The following is a 16,549-nucleotide window of genomic DNA, read 5'->3' as shown; positions in this document are numbered from 1 at the left end:
CACCATGTTGGCCAGGCTGGTCTTGAACTCCTGACCTCAGGTGATCCATCCACCTAGGCCTCCCAAAGTGCTGGAATTACAGGCGTGAGCCACCATGCCTGGCCCACTTTTCTTGAAGTAATAACTTATTCCTACAAAATCAAATATATTTACAGCTTTTTCTGAAAAAAAAAAAAAAACAAAAAACCTTACTGATGCACTAGTAAAAATTGGTTTGAAAAGAAAAAAAATGTAAAATTCTTGCTGAGAAATCTTGCTAGACAGCTGCCTCTACTGTAAGGTCCCAGGGTGAGGCAGGAATACAATATTAGACTCCAAATTAAAAGTTCCTAGAACAGACATTCCAGGAAAGGGCACTCTTCCCCCTTGAGACTTGCATTACTAAAAGACACAGAGGCATCAGAGCCTAGGTTTCCTATCTTGAAATTATGTCCTTAGAGTCTTACAAAACAGAAGCTGACATTGGCCACATTTCAAATGGCTGAAAGCCAGCAACTTTATAATGTGAGTCTTTTTTTTTTCTTTTTAAAGTGTTACCTGCCAACAACAAGAGTTTGCCAGGGATGCCAAGAAGACTGGCTGAAAAGCAATAAAATAAATCAACCACAGGTTGGGCACGGTGGCTCACACCTGTAATTCCAGCACTTTGGGAGGCCAAGGTAGGCGGATCACTTGAGGTCAGGAGTTCAAGACCGGCCTGGCCAACATGGTGAAATCCTGTCACTACTAAAAACATAAAAAAATTAGCCAGGCATAGTGGCGGGCGCCTGTAATCCCAACTATTCAGGAGGCTGGGGCAGGAGAATTGCTTGAACCAGGGAGGCAGAGGTTGCAGTGAACTGAGATCACGCCACTGTACTCCAGCCTGGGTGGCAGAGCAAGACTCAGTCTCCAGAAAAAACAAAAACGTCAAATAAATCAACCACATATTTAAGTATTTTCATGCCATCAAAAATAAATCCCTTTTTGATCATATCAACAACAAACACAAATATGGTAGCCAACTTCCCTCATAAACATGTTAGGTATGAAGATCAGCTTGATACATAAGAATTTTGAGTTTCTTGAGGGCATGTCTTCTCTTTCTTCCTTGTGTGTGCATGTGTGTGTGTGTGTGTGTGTATGTGTGTGTGTGTATAGGTGGCTTCTTGTTTTTGCTGTTTTTATATGGGTTCTCCTTAGAATAATAAATGTTACTAGTTCGCTGGAATTGATTCCACAGTCAGCAAAAGCCTCCAGATAAATCCTAAGTTTCAAGGTCTTTGAAAGCAGAAATGTCATCTGCTACTATAAGCACACTCAGGGTTGTTGTATTCATACTAAAATGGGCAATCAGCAGGGAATAAGGAAGACAAAGACTCTTACACCTCTCACGGGGCGTACATTATGGCACTGCACGGAACCCCACAATGTAGGTGGTGGGCAAAGGTCAACAGAGGCAACAGGACATTTCCGGTAATATTTCAGGCCCCCAATGGATCCTTCTTTATATGGATTCTTCTTCAAGGCCCTTCTCTGACCTCTCTTCCTTCCCTCTGCTCTGCTGGTCTCCATTCTCCCAGCCATCCTTTCCCTGCAGAAAACCACATACCCGATCCTCTCTCCCCTTTTCCTGACTGCATAAGCCTCAGAACCCTTATTCACACTAAGAGTTAAGCGAATGACCACAAATCCCAGAGTCCCTCCTCTCCTTCTACCCCACAACCAGGAGATGATCACTGTATCAAAGGAGGGAGAAAGGAAGGAAAGAAATAGACAATTATTAATAAAGACACACCGTGCACCCAACACAATTCTAGATATCCCTAATACACATCTTCTCAATTGTCACAACAAACATTAGAAGTAGATAGTTCTTTCCATTTTATAATAAGAAAATAGTTTGACAGATGTTAATGCCATTGGCCAAGGTCACAGGCACAAAATGAGACAGCTTCAATCTGTCTGATTTTACTACATTCTGCTGCCTCCAGGGATCAAGGCCAAAAACGAAATGGACTTCCAGTCTTTCATTTTTTCAGCCAATGATCAAAGGCTGAAGAGGACTTGAGCCTCCTAAAGGCATTCCCACTCCCTGGCCCTTTGTCCCAAAGAAGTATTTTGTGGAAGATTTAATTTGGCACAAGAGGGAGGGGTTCATTTTCTGGTGCCTTGAACTAAAAGTCTCCAATTTTTCAGGCAGCACTCAGCCCTCCTGCTCTCTGTAAAGAATTTACACTTCCCTGCCCACTGGTGCATGCTGATTCTGGCACTCCCTTCTCTCCCTCTTCGAGATAAAACTACTAAAATGTCCCTCTTGAAGCACCACTGTGAGCATGACACAAACTTGACACTTTCCAAGGTCCTATTTCTTTTTTTTTTTTTGAGACAGTCTCTGTCACCCAGGCTGAAGTGCAGTGGTGTGATCTCAGCTCACTGTAACCTCTGCCTCCCAGGTTCAAGTGATTCTCCTGCCTCAGCCTCCTGAGTAGCTGGGATTACAGGCATGCACCACCACACCTGGCTAATTTTTGTATTTTTAGCAGAGACGGGGTTTCACCATGTTAGCCAGGCTGGTCTCGACTTCTGACCTCAGGTGATCCGCCCGCCTCAGCCTCCCAAAGCGCTGAGATTATAGGCATGAGCCACCACATCCGGCCCCAATGTCCCTATTTCTAAAAATCTTGTCAGGTCTTAACCTCTTCCCTGCCTAGGGCCACCCCACCCACACATGAAATGTCATCTTCCCTGACCATCAAAGCTCACACCCCTAGTACCCTCAAGCTAGTCTCTTTCATGCTCTTCAGCCACCCCCCTTCCCACATGGGTATCTCCCGTGCTCTCTCCCTCCATCTGTCCAACCCAAATGACTCTTCAAGGATCCACTAAAGTCTTCATCCCTCCAACATCCCCCAAACACGTCTTCTCTCTCCACTGTCACCTACAAGTCTGCACTGTCTTATGTTCTGCTTTCTTCTGGGTAGAAACATAGTGGGTTCACTATGTTTACTTAATCCCTCTGGCTGCTCTAAGGCAGGGGCCAACTTGGACTTCTCTACTCTGTGCAAGCGGTAAGTGAGCACCTTGACCACAGTGAACCCACAGCCGGAAGAATGCAGGAATCAGACGGTAGAGACTTGTGGGTGACAGTTGAGAGAGAGGAAGACATTTTTTGGGGGATCATGGAAAGATGAAGACTTTAGTGGATCCTCGAAGAGTCACTTGGTTTGGAGATATGGAGGGAGAGGAGGGGAGATACCCATGGTGGAAGGGGGGTCACTAAAAAGCATTAAGGAGACTAGCTGGAGGGGACTAGGGGTGTGAGCTTTGATGGTCACGGAAGACCATGAAAGAACTCAGCAGACTTGCAACCAGACCAGTTGACTGAGCCCCTGTCATACTCACGGCAGTGTATTTTCTGCAGAGAGAGGTACTTCTCCAGGTTCCTTCTGAGCTTCATTTCATTTCCATACTTGCCCACAGTCCCATCATCAGACAGGATGAAGTGCGAGTGCATGCTGTTGAGCGTTGTGAGCTTGCTGAGGGGGTTACCCAGAGTCTGGTACAGGCACACCACCTGAGAGACAGCAAGGACAAGGGAGGGTCAGAGCTCTAGATCCCTCCCCAGGCTCACCTGCTCCAAAGGCCTATCTTTATGTGCTAACAGAGTTCCTATCTAGTTCAAAAAGCATTACCTGTGGCCAGGCATGGTGGCTTATGTCTGTAATCCCAGCACTTTGGGAGGCCGAGGTGGGAAGATCACAAGGTCAGGAGATCGAGACCATCCTGGCTAACACGGTGAAACCCTGTCTCTACTAAATATACAAAAAATTGGCCGGGCATGGTGGTGGGCGCCTGTAGTCCCAGCTACTTGAGGGGCTGAAGCAGGAGAATTGCTTGAACCCCAGGAGGCGAAAGTTGCCGCGAGCCAAGATCGCACCGTTGCACTCCAGCCTGAGCAACAGAGCGAGGCTCCATCTCAAAAAGAAAAAAAAAAAGTATTACTTGCAATTTAGAGCAGTGCTTCTCAAACTATCTGTGGTATCAATTTTTAAAATTTCCCATGTTTTAATGGACCAATATGTGATCCTACTATGAATAACTAATAGATAGTTTGTGGTACATGAGAGTCACAACACAAGTTCAACAATATTGAAATATACCCTGTTCAGCAAGATTAGCCTGCTTTCCAGGTGCTTGAATGACCACAGCATGGTCACATTGCTGACAGTGGTTCTAAATATTTTTTTCTTTTTTATTTATTTATATTTTTTTGAGGCAGAGTCTTGCTCTGTCACCCAGGCTGGATTGCAGTGGCATGATCTCGGCTCACTGCAACCTCTGCCTCCTGGGTTCAAGCGATTCTCCTGTCACAGCCTCCCAAGTAGCATATGCACACCTCCATGCCTGGCTAATTTTTGTATTTTTAGTAGAGACAGGGTTTCACTCCTGGTCTTCTTTTTCATTCCTGTGCTTACCTTGTTTCAACCCATTAAAAAACAGTTCAAGAACTAGCACCAGTACGTAGACCACACCATTACTCAAAACTACTGTCTTTTAATAGCTTTATTCCAGAATAATATTTTGACACTGACTTTTCTCTAGTATTCCAAACAAAATAAAGACTAACAGCTGGCCAGGTGTGGTGGTTCATGCCTGTAATACCAGCACTTTGGGAGGCCGAGGCTGGCAGATCAATTGAGGTTAGGAGTTCAAGACCAGCCTGGCCAACATGGTAAAACCTTGTCTCTACTAAAAATACCAAAATTAGCCAGGCATGGTGGCATGTGCCTGCAGTCCCAGCTACTTGGGAGGCTGAAGCACAAGAATCACTTGAACCTGGGAAGCACAGCTTTCAGTGAGCTGAGATCTCGCCACTGCACTCCAGCCTGGGCGACATAGTGAGACAACATCTCAGAAAAAAATAAATAAATAAAACAGTAGAACAGCCAACCAGCCAAACAGCATTTCATTCATTATAAAACATCAAAATCTTTATTACATTAATGGACACTTTCTTAAGCTGCTCCACTTAGTATTTGCTGTTAGAGGCAAGAGCACAGTATTTAGAGTAAGAAAGCCCAAGTTTAAGTCAAGGCTCTTCTACTTACTAACCTTAACTCTGAGTAATTCTTGCCTTCTTTCTCAGGCTTATTTTCCTCAGCTATAAGTAAGGATGATGATAATGATAATTTTTATTCAGAGGGTTGTTGTGAGGCTTCAAAGAAATAATGGAGGCAAAAAGCACTATGAACTTTATAAACATTAGACTTTAAATGTTACCTTTATAATTTTGAAGCATGACACTGAGGCAAGAAACCAAAAGGAAAATGATTGAGAGATTTAATACATATTTTGTATTTATTTTAAAAAGATTAAAAATAATATAAAATAAAAACTATGAGAAATGCAGCATACTTGACAAACAAAATTGTTACTAGACTGAATTATAGGATCTTTCAAGGCTAGGCACAGAGAGAGGCTCATGCCTGTAGTCCCAACATTTTGGGAGGCCAAGGCAGGAGGATCACTTGAGGCCAAGGGTTCAAGACCAGTCTGAGCAACATAGCAAGGCCCCATCTCTAAAAGAAAAAAGTTTTTAAGAATTAGTTGGGTGTGGTGGTGCATGCATGTAGTACCCACTACTCTGGAGGCTGCAACAGGAGGATCACTTGAGCCCAAGAGTTCAAGGCTGCAGTGAGCTATGATCATACCATTGTACTCTAGTCTTGGTAACAGAGCAGATTTTGTCTTAAAAAGAAAATTGAAGGTTAAGAAGTCTAAAATCCCTGCTTGAAAATGTACAAAAAGCATGTGAAAAGATGTTGAACCTCACTAGCAATCATGGAAATGTAATAAGAAAAATTAGGTATTATTGTATACCTTAACCGAATGGTATCGCTTGAAGAAAACAGAATACTCAGAACTCAGTGGGCATCCACATACCCTGTTGATAAGAATATGAATTGTTTTGTTTGGGGTTTTTTTGTTTTTGTTTTTGGTGGTTTTTGTTTTTTGGTTTTGTTGTTGTTGTTGTTGTTCTACAACAACAGGTTCTAATTCTGTCGCCCAGGCTGGAGTGCAGTAGTGCCAATCTGGGCTCACTGCAACCTCTGCCTCCCGGGCTCAAGCAATCCTCCCACCTCAGCCTCCTGAGTAGCTAAGATCACAGGCACACACTGCCATGCTGGCTATTTTTGTTGTTGTTGTGCTGTTATTATTGTTGTTGTTGTTTGTTTGTTTGAGACAGGGTCTCACTGTGTTGCCCAGGCTGGAGTGCAGTGGTGCGATCACAGCTCACTGCAGCTTCAACTTCCCAGGTTCAAGCAAACCTTCCACCCCAGCCCCCCAATAGCTGAGACTATAGGCACATACCACCACGCCCAGCTAATTTTTGCATTTTTTTTTTTTTTTTGTAGAGACAGGGTTTCACCATGTTCCTCAGGCAAGTCTCAAACTCCTGGGCTCAAGCAATCTGCCAGCCTCGGCCTCGGCCTCCCAAAGTGTTGGGATTATAGGCATGAGCCGCCATGCCCAGCAAGAATGTGAATTTTTACCACCTTTCCAGAAGGCAATGTGTCACATTTTAAATGGTTATACAGACTGGTCCAGGCATTCCACTTTGAGAATTACTTCTAGGGAAACAAGCAAGCTAGTATCAAAGATTTACATATCTTATCACAATATTATTATTATTATTATCCTCAAAAGTGAAAAACAGAACATGACCTAAATGGATAATAATAGAGGAATCATTGATTCAATACAGTACAGTATGATACTAGCCGACATGAAAAATCAAAATGTTTCCTTGGCCTCCAGACGTGCTCTGCTAATACTGGGTCCCACTGGCCGGTCACAGTGGCCCGCGCCTGTAATCCCAACACTTTGGGAGGCTGAGGGGAGTGGATCACGAGTCATGAATTCGAGACCAGCCTGGCCAACACGGTGAAACCCCATCTCTACCAAAATTACAAAAATTAGCTGGGCATGGTGGCAAGTGCCTGTAATCCCAGCTACCTGGGAGGCTGAGGCAGGAGAATTGCTTGAACCTGGGAGGTGGTGGTTGCAGTGAGCCGAGATTGTGCCACTGCACTCCAGCCTGGGTGACAGAGCAAGACTACATCTCGGGCGAGGCAGAGGGAAAATACTATGTCCCACTAAAAGCAAGCAGCCTTTTCTCTAGGGAACAAAAAATAAGCCTGGAATATTTTTTCCATACTAAAAAGCAAGGAAGTCATGATAGATAATAGAATTGTATGAAAGGACTGAGAAGACAACTTGGAAACACTCCCCTGGCCAAAATGGGACAATTTGAACATTATTAAGAATAATAACTGTATTGATTAATGGATTGAAATATGACAAATGTGTTTAAATTTATGAGTTAAGAAAACTCATCATTCACCTTTCATTATTTTGAAAACTGGCAAATAAAAAGAAAGAGTCAAGCATTTATTCAGCCCTTCCTATACAACTGTACCACAAGGTGAATGGTGAGAAAACATTTATCTATATGGAGTATTTAAGTATTAGAGTGTTAAGTACGTACAGCAGGTAAGCTAATAAACAAAGAAGGACATTATCATTAAACGTCAGCATGTTGGAACTCTGTTGAAATAATGAATCTATGCAATGACTGCTAAGGTTATAAAAAGAGAGACCACCATATATTACAAGGGAAAGACATGTATCCTCCTATGGCATAAACTTACACAGAAAACCTGAACCTGATCATACCTCTCGATCAAACTACCAATTTACAGAAAAGAAGCAAAGAAACATGCTAAACCCTACTACAAAAGGTAAAATCTGGAAAATCCAAGCTGTGGGAAACTCTTCAGAACAAATGACCCAGTTTCCTCAATAAATAAATTATACACACATAAAAAAATGAGATAGAGGTAAAATCCATAGATTAAAAGTGACAAAAATAAAAAGCAAGTCAAGAGACATATCAACCCATCACAACGTATGAAACTTTTTTGGATAATGAAATCACATCATTAAATAATGAAGACTTAAGAAATCATGTTTTTGAAAAAAACATTATGAAGCAATGAAAATTTTGACTAGGCTGGACAGTGAGTGATACTCAGACATTTCTGCTAATTTTTTAGATATAATAACTTCATTGTGATTATATATTTTTCATTGTCCATATATTTTAGAAATAACTACTGAAATATTTATAGATGAAATTATTTGATGTCTCAAATTTGCTTCAAAATAACAAGGGCGTCAGCTGAATGGATAAGGGAAGAGGAAAAACAAAACTGGCTATGAGCTGGTAACTGTTGAAGTTGGAGATAAATACACAGGAAAGAGTTCATTTTTCTAATTTCTCTACTGCCTAATATGTTTGAAGTTTTCCAAAATAAAAGTTAAAACAGGCTGGGTGCGGAGGCTCACACCTGTAATCCCAACACTTTGGGAGACCGAAGCAGATCATCCAAGGTCAGGAGTTCGAGACCAGCCTGGCCAACATGATGAAACCCCATCTCTACTAAAAATACAAAAATTAGCCAGGCCTGGTGGTGGGCGCCTGTAATCCCAGCTACTCGGGAGGCTGAGGCAAGAGAATTGCCTGAATTCTCTTGGAGGTGAATCCAAGGAGGAGGTGGAGGTTGCAGTGAGCCAAGGCTGCACCGCTACACTCCAGCCTGGGCAACAGAGCCAGACTCTATCTCAGAAAAAAAAAAGTTAAAAAACCCATAAGCATGTCTGTATTAACCGACATGGAGAATAACTATAGCAAATAGGTAAGCTAAAAAAAAAAGCAGATTTATAGCAGTCAGTTCTGTTGTTACTATTTTTAAATATACACATTTTTTTCACTGTACATATACACACATACATAGAAAAAATTCTGAAATGATCCTCACAGAAATATTAACAGTAGTCATCGTTCTTCTTTAGAACATTTTCTTATATCTGATATTTTACCAAAAAATTATATTAGTCTTACAAAGAGACTGAGACAAGACCATTCCCTTTAAAAGAAAAAGGATCAAAGAATCAATACACAAGAAGGAAAGAAGCAGAGTAATACAAGATAACAGATGAGAACTAGGAGGGCCAAATTAAGAATGTCCTTTGTTTCGCTATGGGCAAACCACTTCAAGAACCTTGACTATGACCTTAAGTGAGACAGAAGTCCTTGAAGGGTTTTGCACAGAGGAATAGCATGATCTGATTTGTATATTTTAAAAGAATCATTCTGGCTACTACGTTGAGACTACGCTGTTAGGAGACAAAGGTAAGAGTAAAGATGGCTATTGCAATCATTCAGGAGACAGATAATGGTGGCTCGGATTCACTCAGTAACAGCAAAGGTAGTGAGAAGAAGAAATCAGATTTTAGATATATTTTTAAAGTGGAACTGATAGATCAAGTTTGAGTTTGAGAGAAAGATCATTCTAGGATTACTCCACGGCTTTTGGCTTGAGCAGCTGCAAGGGTGGGACTGTCATCTTCTAAGATAGAGTGAGGGAAGCAGCAGAAAGTCAGGAGTTGGTTGTGAATATATTACATCTGTGATGTTCATTCATTAGACATCCAGGTACAGTGTTAAGCTGGCAATTTGCACACGTGTTCATTTGCTTTTGTTATGAAAGGATTGTCTACTTACATCTTTTCCAATAAGGTCTCTCTGGTTCTCAATGATACCCCAAGGAGGGATTCCAACTGTCCAGATTTTTCTCAAGGAATGAGAGGAATGGGATTTCAAGGCATCCCCAACATGCTTGGACACTCCTATGAACAACCAGTTTAGAAGTCAAACTTTAAGTCACAAATCATGTAAAACAAAGAGACTGTCAGAAAGAGTCAAATAAATAGGCAAGCATATGTAAAGGGCTATTCTTAGGGAGAGTTGCTGGCACAGTGGAATTAGTTTCTGATACTTCGGCTTCCTCTATTCTTTCCGGACACCTCTTCCTCTTATCATTACCTCTCTCTACCTGAACAATGTTTCTCTGAACACTTTGGGCAATTTCCGCCTACAACTTCAGATCCGACCCTACTCCTCTTGCCTAAGCAAAATGCTGTGCACTGTCTTTCCTCAGCAAGCCCAGCCCTAACATTATGAATGGTTTATTATTATTATTATTATTATACTTTAAGCTCTGGGGTACCTGTGCACAACGAGCAGGTTTGTTACATACGTATACATGTGCCATGTTGGTTTGCTGCACCCTTTAGCTCATCCTTTACATTAGGTATTTCTCCTAATGCTATCCCTCCCCCAGTACCCCATCATCCCCTGACAGGCCCCAGTGTGTGATGTTCCCTACCCTGTGTCCAAGTAATCTCATTGTTCAATTCCCACCTATGAGTGAGAACATGCGGTGTTTGGTTTTCTGTTCTTGTGACAGTTTGCTCTGAATGATGGTATCCAGCTTCTTCCATGTCCCTACAAAGGACATGATCTCATCCCTTTTTATGGCTGCATAGTATTCCAAGGTGTATATGTGCCACATTTTCTTAATCCAGTCTATTATTGATGGACATTTGGGTTGGTTCCAAGTCTTTGCTATTGTGAATAGTGCCACAATAAACATACGTGTGCATGTGTCTTTATAATAGTATGATTTATAATCCTTTGGGTATATACCCACTAATGGAATTGCTGGGTCAAATGGTATTTCTAGTTCTAGATCCTTGAGGAATTGCCACACTGTCTTCCACAATGGTTGAACTAGTTTACAGTCCCACCAACAGTGTAAATGCGTTCCTATTTCTCCACATCCTCTCCAGCACCTGTTGTTTCCTGACTTTTTAAATAATCACCATTCTAACTGGTGTGAGATGGTATCTCATTGTGGTTTTGATTTGCATTTCTCTGATGGCCAGTGATGATGAGATTTTTTTCATGTGTCTGTTGGCTGCATAAATGTCTTCTTTTGAAAAGTGTCTGTTCATATCCTTTGCCCACTTTTTGATGGGGTTGTTTGATTTTTTCTTGTAAATTCGTTTAAGTTCTTTGTAAATTTTGGATATTAGCCCTTTGTCAGATGGGTAGATTGCAAAGATTTTCTCCTATTAAGAATGGTGTTTTTTAATCCCTAATCTTACCCAATGTTCCAGCAAAACATCCTGCAGATATGTCCCTTGCTCATTAAGGCAAACTAATTTAATAGTTTTATATACACAAATATTTCAAAGCTAATACATTGAGGAGTAATATGTTAATGTTTTCCCTTCTGGAATTAATACTACTAATTAGTACAGTAACCAACACTTACTGACACACAGTAAGATTTCAGTAAGTGTTGGCTACCTTTGTATGTATTCACACTTTAAGTGGGAACTTTTTAAATCCACTTTATAGGCAAAAATTGTGGCAATGAGAGTTTAAATAAATTGTCCAAGGTTGTAGAGCTTTGGACAATTTATTTAGAGCTTGGATTCTGTAGAGATTGGATTCCAATTTAGGCAATCTGACCCTTTTTAAGAATAGACTTTATTTTTTAGAGTAGTTTTGGGTTCACAGCAAAATTGAATGAAAAGTATAGAGAGTTCCCATGCCACACCCTGCTCCCACACAAACACAGCCTCCCCGACTATCAGCATCCCCCATGAGACTGGTACATCTGTTACAATTGATGACCCTACATTATAGGGTCATGACTAATAGAATATGACTATTCTCCATAGTCCACAGTTTACATTAGGGTTCACTCTTGCTGCTGTACATTCTATGAGTTTTGACAAAGATACAATGATGTATATCCACCATGTTAGTATCACTGCCCTGAAAATATTCTGTGCTCTGCCTACTCATCCCTCTCTCCTCTCAGCTTCTGGCAACTGCTAATCTTTCTACTATCTCCATAGATTTGCCTTTTCCAGAATGTCATATACTGTAGCTGGAATCATACAGTAAGTAGCCTTTGAGATTGGCTTGATCGGACCTTTAAATAACTATACTGCATTGTAAGAGTTATTCTTCCTATGTGTGGCACTGACCCTATATGTGTCATTAGCACAGAAGGAAAAGTAACTTGCATATGGCATGGATCTGATGCTTAGCAGCTAAATCACTTCCTCTTTCCTGGCATCTTCAATTCCAACTCATTTTTTGAACCTCTCCCAGAGCCATCTCTAGAATCTGGGATCTGGATCACAAGCACACAGCAATATCAAGCGTGGAGCCATCCACCCCAGTAGAGATTCCGATTCCATGGTTTGGCATGGTGTGCCAACATTGTTGTTATTGTTTTGAGCACCTTACATGTGATCCTAACACATATCGTTGGTTGAGACTCTCCATAAAACCCAATCTGACTCTATTCATCCTGCTGTTCAAATTCCTTTCAGGGCTCCTTGCTATGTAGAGAATAAGACTTCAGAATGGCACCCAATCTGGCTCCAGTCTCCTGTGCAGTCCCTGTCCCCTGCCACATGGCACACACTCCAGCCAGGAGTTTTATCACTTCTTTCTACACATGCCTTCATCTCTAGCTGTGTCCTAACCCTGAGCTGCCACTTCTTACTAATGCCACTTCCTACCTTTCCCACAAGACCAATGCCAAGTGCTGTATCCTTCCCAAGACTTCCAAGGTGCCCTCAGTTGAAACTAGAATTCATCTCCCTCTTCCTTGTATTCTCAAAACACTTCCTTTGAATCTCAACTATAACTCAGTCAGCATCAATTTCTTACTAGTTGCTTTTTGTCTGTCACAGCCCAACCCATCACTAAATCCGGGATCCACGTTACTCCTCTTTCATTCCTAACACCTATCCAAATGCTTTTCACATAGTAGATTCTTAAGGCTTGTGGCATTCAATTTAAGTAAATGTCAAAGATTCATGCCAAATTATGTTCAACTATGGTTGAGAAGCCTGTCAAGAACAGACAGAAGCTCATAAGCAGAGTTCAAATTTAAATGTGCACGGGAATCATCTGGGTATGTTGTTAAAATGCAGGTTCTGATTCTGCAGGTCTGGGGTGGGGCCTGAAATAGGCACTTTCAGCAAGCTCTCAGTTCATGGTGATGCTGCTGGTCCAGGGACTAATCCTTAAGCAGCCAGGCCACAGAGGAGCTGTGGTTGAATCAGGTCAGACTGATTGTTTTATGTTGTTGTTTTTTTCTTTTTTTGTTTGTTTTTAAGGCAGAGTCTCACTCTGTCACCCAGGCTGGAGTGCAGTGGCACTATCTCGGCTCACTGCAAGCTCTGCCTCCCGGGTTCACACCATTCTCCTGCCTCAGTCTCCCGAGTAGCTGGGACTACAGGTGCCCGCCACCACGCCCAGCTAATTTTTTGTATTTTTAGTAGAAACAGGGTTTCACCATGTTAGCTAAGATGGTCTCAATCTCCTGACCTTGTGATCCACCTGCCTCAGCCTCCCAAAGTGCCAGGATTACAGGTGTGAGCCACCACGCCTGACCCTTTTCTTTTTTTTTTTAAGACAAGGTCTTGCTTTGCCACCCAGGCTGGGTGCAGTGACATGATCATAACTCACTGCAGCCTTGACCTCCCAGGCTCAAGAAAGCCTCCCACCTCAGCCTCCCCAGTAGCTGGGTCTACAGGTGCACACCACCATGTCCAGCTAATATCTGTAATTTTTTAGAGATGGGGTTTTGCCATGTTGCCCAGGCTGGTCTCGAACTCCCAAGCCCAGGTAATTCACTAGCTCTCAGTTTCCCAAAAGGCTGGGAATGAACCACTGCATCTGGCCTGACTATTGTTTAGTGGAGATCCAAGTATTTCTCATTTTCCATTTCTTTTATTTATATGAAGTATTCCAATCATCTTCACACTACTTTATTTGGGTTCCTTTAGGTTAGCTGGCCATAAACTCAATGATCTTTTTAAGGCATTAAGTAAAATGAAGCATGACATGCAGTTAGCTATTCAAAGAAAAAGCCTTGCCCAAGCCTGTCTTTTTAATGAATGATGTGAAACTTCCCTACCCACCCAGTTTTTTACTGGAAATCAAATAATGACTATACAATGGACTTAGAATTCTGCCAACTTCAGTTTCTTCCAAGAATGTGAAACAATCTCTATAAAACAGGTACAATAAACTATGCGTTACCTATTTGTGAGGGGCCAAATCCCTTGGTTTTATTTTGCTTTGTTTTTTCAGTCATTCACTTCCTTCATTCCTTTTCAGCCAAAAGAAACTTTGTTACCTCAGTACAAGGTGCTAAATACTTAGGCAGATAGATGTTGAGGCCCTGGCCTCTAGTATACAACCAGAAGGAGAGCTAACACACTGACTCATCCTAGCTTGTAAGGCAAAATATCAACATTCTACAAGTGCTACGGCAGTAAATGCTGTAGAAATTAAAAGACAAAAGTGAGTAGCTCTAGTGGAGATATTCAGGAGGCTGTTTCATGGGTGTGTTGGCATCTCATGTAGATCTTAAAACATGGGCAAAATTTGATAGGAGACACTGGGCAGGCCATGCCAAACCAAAAGAGAAAAAAGTAAAGGGAAGATAGAAAACCACAGGTTAGGCCGGACATGGTGGCTCATGCCTGTAACCCCAGCATTTTGGGAGGCCAAGGTGGGCAGATCGCCTGAGGTTAGGAGTTCGAGGCCAGCCTGGCCAATATGGCTTCTCTACTACAAATACAAAAATTAGCCGGGCATGGTGACAGGCGCCTGTAATCCCAGCTACTCGGGAGGCTGAGGCAGGAGAATCGCTTGAACCCGGGAGGTGGAGGTTACAGTGAGCCAAGATTGCATCATTGCACTCCAGCCTGGGTGACAAGAGTGAGACTTCATTTCAAAAACAAAAAAGAAAGAAAACCACAGGTTAGTAACAAATTGGCAAGAGACAAGAGTTTATGGAATCACTAGTTCTCAATCCTGGCTGACATGCTTCAGTAGCTCTGGACAAAAGCCTCTAATTCATCTGGGGAAGAGCCTGTACATCAGTATTTTAAAAGCTCCCCAGGTTGTCCTTATGTGCAGACAGTTCACACACACTGAATCAAAGAAATACGGTCAGAGCCCACCATATAAAGTTCTTGAATTTCAGATTTTAAGGAGTGTAAAAGAGTCAGTGATTGAGACGGTGAGTGTTTTGGCAATCATGTAGTTAAAAAGAAAAAGAAAAGTATTTTACTCATGCCCAAAACACACAATGCAAGTTTTACCCACAACACTGATTTCCCAAGTCTGAGAAACTGACAATGATTACAAGAGTTTAGCGAAAGTCCAGGCCCACACACACTATGCACTTGCATGGATTCATGTCCCTTCTAGCCTTACTGTAGTTGGGAGTTCAGGAAAGACTATTTTCTTTTCCAGAGGTTTATCTGAAGTTACATTAAAATAGCATATTCTGGCAATGGTAAAAACACATTCCAGGAAAAACCTATGATTCTTCTGGGTTTATTTTCTAGTCACTAGGATCTTTCTTCCTCACAGCCTCACATATCCTAGGAGCACTACAGAGCAGAGATTATGTAGCACACTACCTGATTCACAGTTAGGAGAAAAAAGAGAGAAGAAAGAAAGGAAGGAAGAAAGAAAGAAAGAAAAAAGGAAGGAAGGAAGGAAGGAGAGAGAGAAAGAAAAAGAAAGAGAGAGAGAAAGAAAAAGAGAAAGAAAGAAAAAAGAAAAAGAAAGAAAGAAGAAAGAAAGAAAGAAAGAAAGAAAGAAAGAAAGAAAGAAAGAAAGAAAGAAAGAAAGAAAAAGAAAGAAAGAAAGAAAACGGAAAGAAAAAGAGAGAGGAAGGGAGGGTGGAAGAGAGGGAGAGAGGGTGGGTGGGAGAAAGGGAGGGAGGGAGCTTTACCTGTATTGATGCCTTCAGTTATTATCCATGCTCCTGTTGTCTCTGCAGCTTTAACCAAACCTTGGCTGAAAATCTCTTTAAATTTAGAGGGCATAGTAAAGTTCTGGATGCCCCCATGGACTGAGATCACCAGCTTGGGCAGTTCCATTTTCCACTCTTTCAACATTAAATGTAACAGATGATCCAATTTTGTATCATAAGAAGTTCTAATATACTGCAAGAAAAGCACATGTAGGTGAACAGAACATTGTAAAAAAGATATGCCAGGCACAGAAACAATGAGCACCCAGCAGGGCAACTGAAATGGCCAAAATCTAAAAGGAAGTATGTGGGATCTCTTTAAAGTTCATCTTCATGTAATGGAAATATTTACTTTTAAAAGATCCCACACTCCCATTAAGTTCCTTCTGGGAATTACAAGTCACTGTAGGAAAGCTTCCTCTGGTTTTCAAGGCTGGCCCTCCAATGCTCTCCAGAGAACCTGGGGTGAGGCAGAAATACTTCAAACAGACAGGGTGCAGTGGCTCTCGCCTGTAATTACCGCACTTTGGGAGGCTGAGGCGGGTGGATCACCTGAGGTCAGGAGTTCAAGATCAGCTTGGCCAACATGGTGAAATCCTGTTTCTACTAAAAATACAAAAAATTAGCCAGGCATGGTGGCACATGCCTGTAATCCCAGCTACCCGGCAGGCAGAGGCAGGAGAATTGCTTGAGCCCAGGAGGTGGAGGTTGCAGTGAGCTGAGATCACTCACTCCACGGCACTGCACTCCAGCCTGAGTGACAGAGCAGGACTCTGTCTCAAAAAAAAAAAAAA

General features: G+C 41.9%; 1 protein-coding gene across 3 annotated transcripts in view; it reads right to left on the bottom strand.

The window, feature by feature from the left end:
- Positions 1-16,549, bottom strand: part of TRPM6 (transient receptor potential cation channel, subfamily M, member 6) — a 165,587-nt gene that overhangs the window by 103,207 nt on the left and 45,831 nt on the right. For all 3 annotated transcript variants that reach the window (XM_011947020.1, XM_011947021.1, XM_011947022.1), the window contains exons 5-7: positions 15,735-15,948; positions 9,611-9,735; positions 3,385-3,556 (exon numbers count right to left, since the gene is read on the bottom strand). In XM_011947020.1, the coding sequence (XP_011802410.1) occupies positions 3,385-3,556; positions 9,611-9,735; positions 15,735-15,948 (511 nt within the window). The remainder of the gene's footprint in view (positions 1-3,384; positions 3,557-9,610; positions 9,736-15,734; positions 15,949-16,549) is intronic.

This window comes from Colobus angolensis, unplaced genomic scaffold, assembly GCF_000951035.1.
Source record: "Colobus angolensis palliatus isolate OR3802 unplaced genomic scaffold, Cang.pa_1.0 Scaffold257, whole genome shotgun sequence".
Lineage (NCBI taxonomy): Eukaryota > Metazoa > Chordata > Mammalia > Primates > Cercopithecidae > Colobus > Colobus angolensis.
Note: the sequence above shows the minus strand (reverse complement) of the source record. Positions and strands in the feature narration are given on the sequence as shown.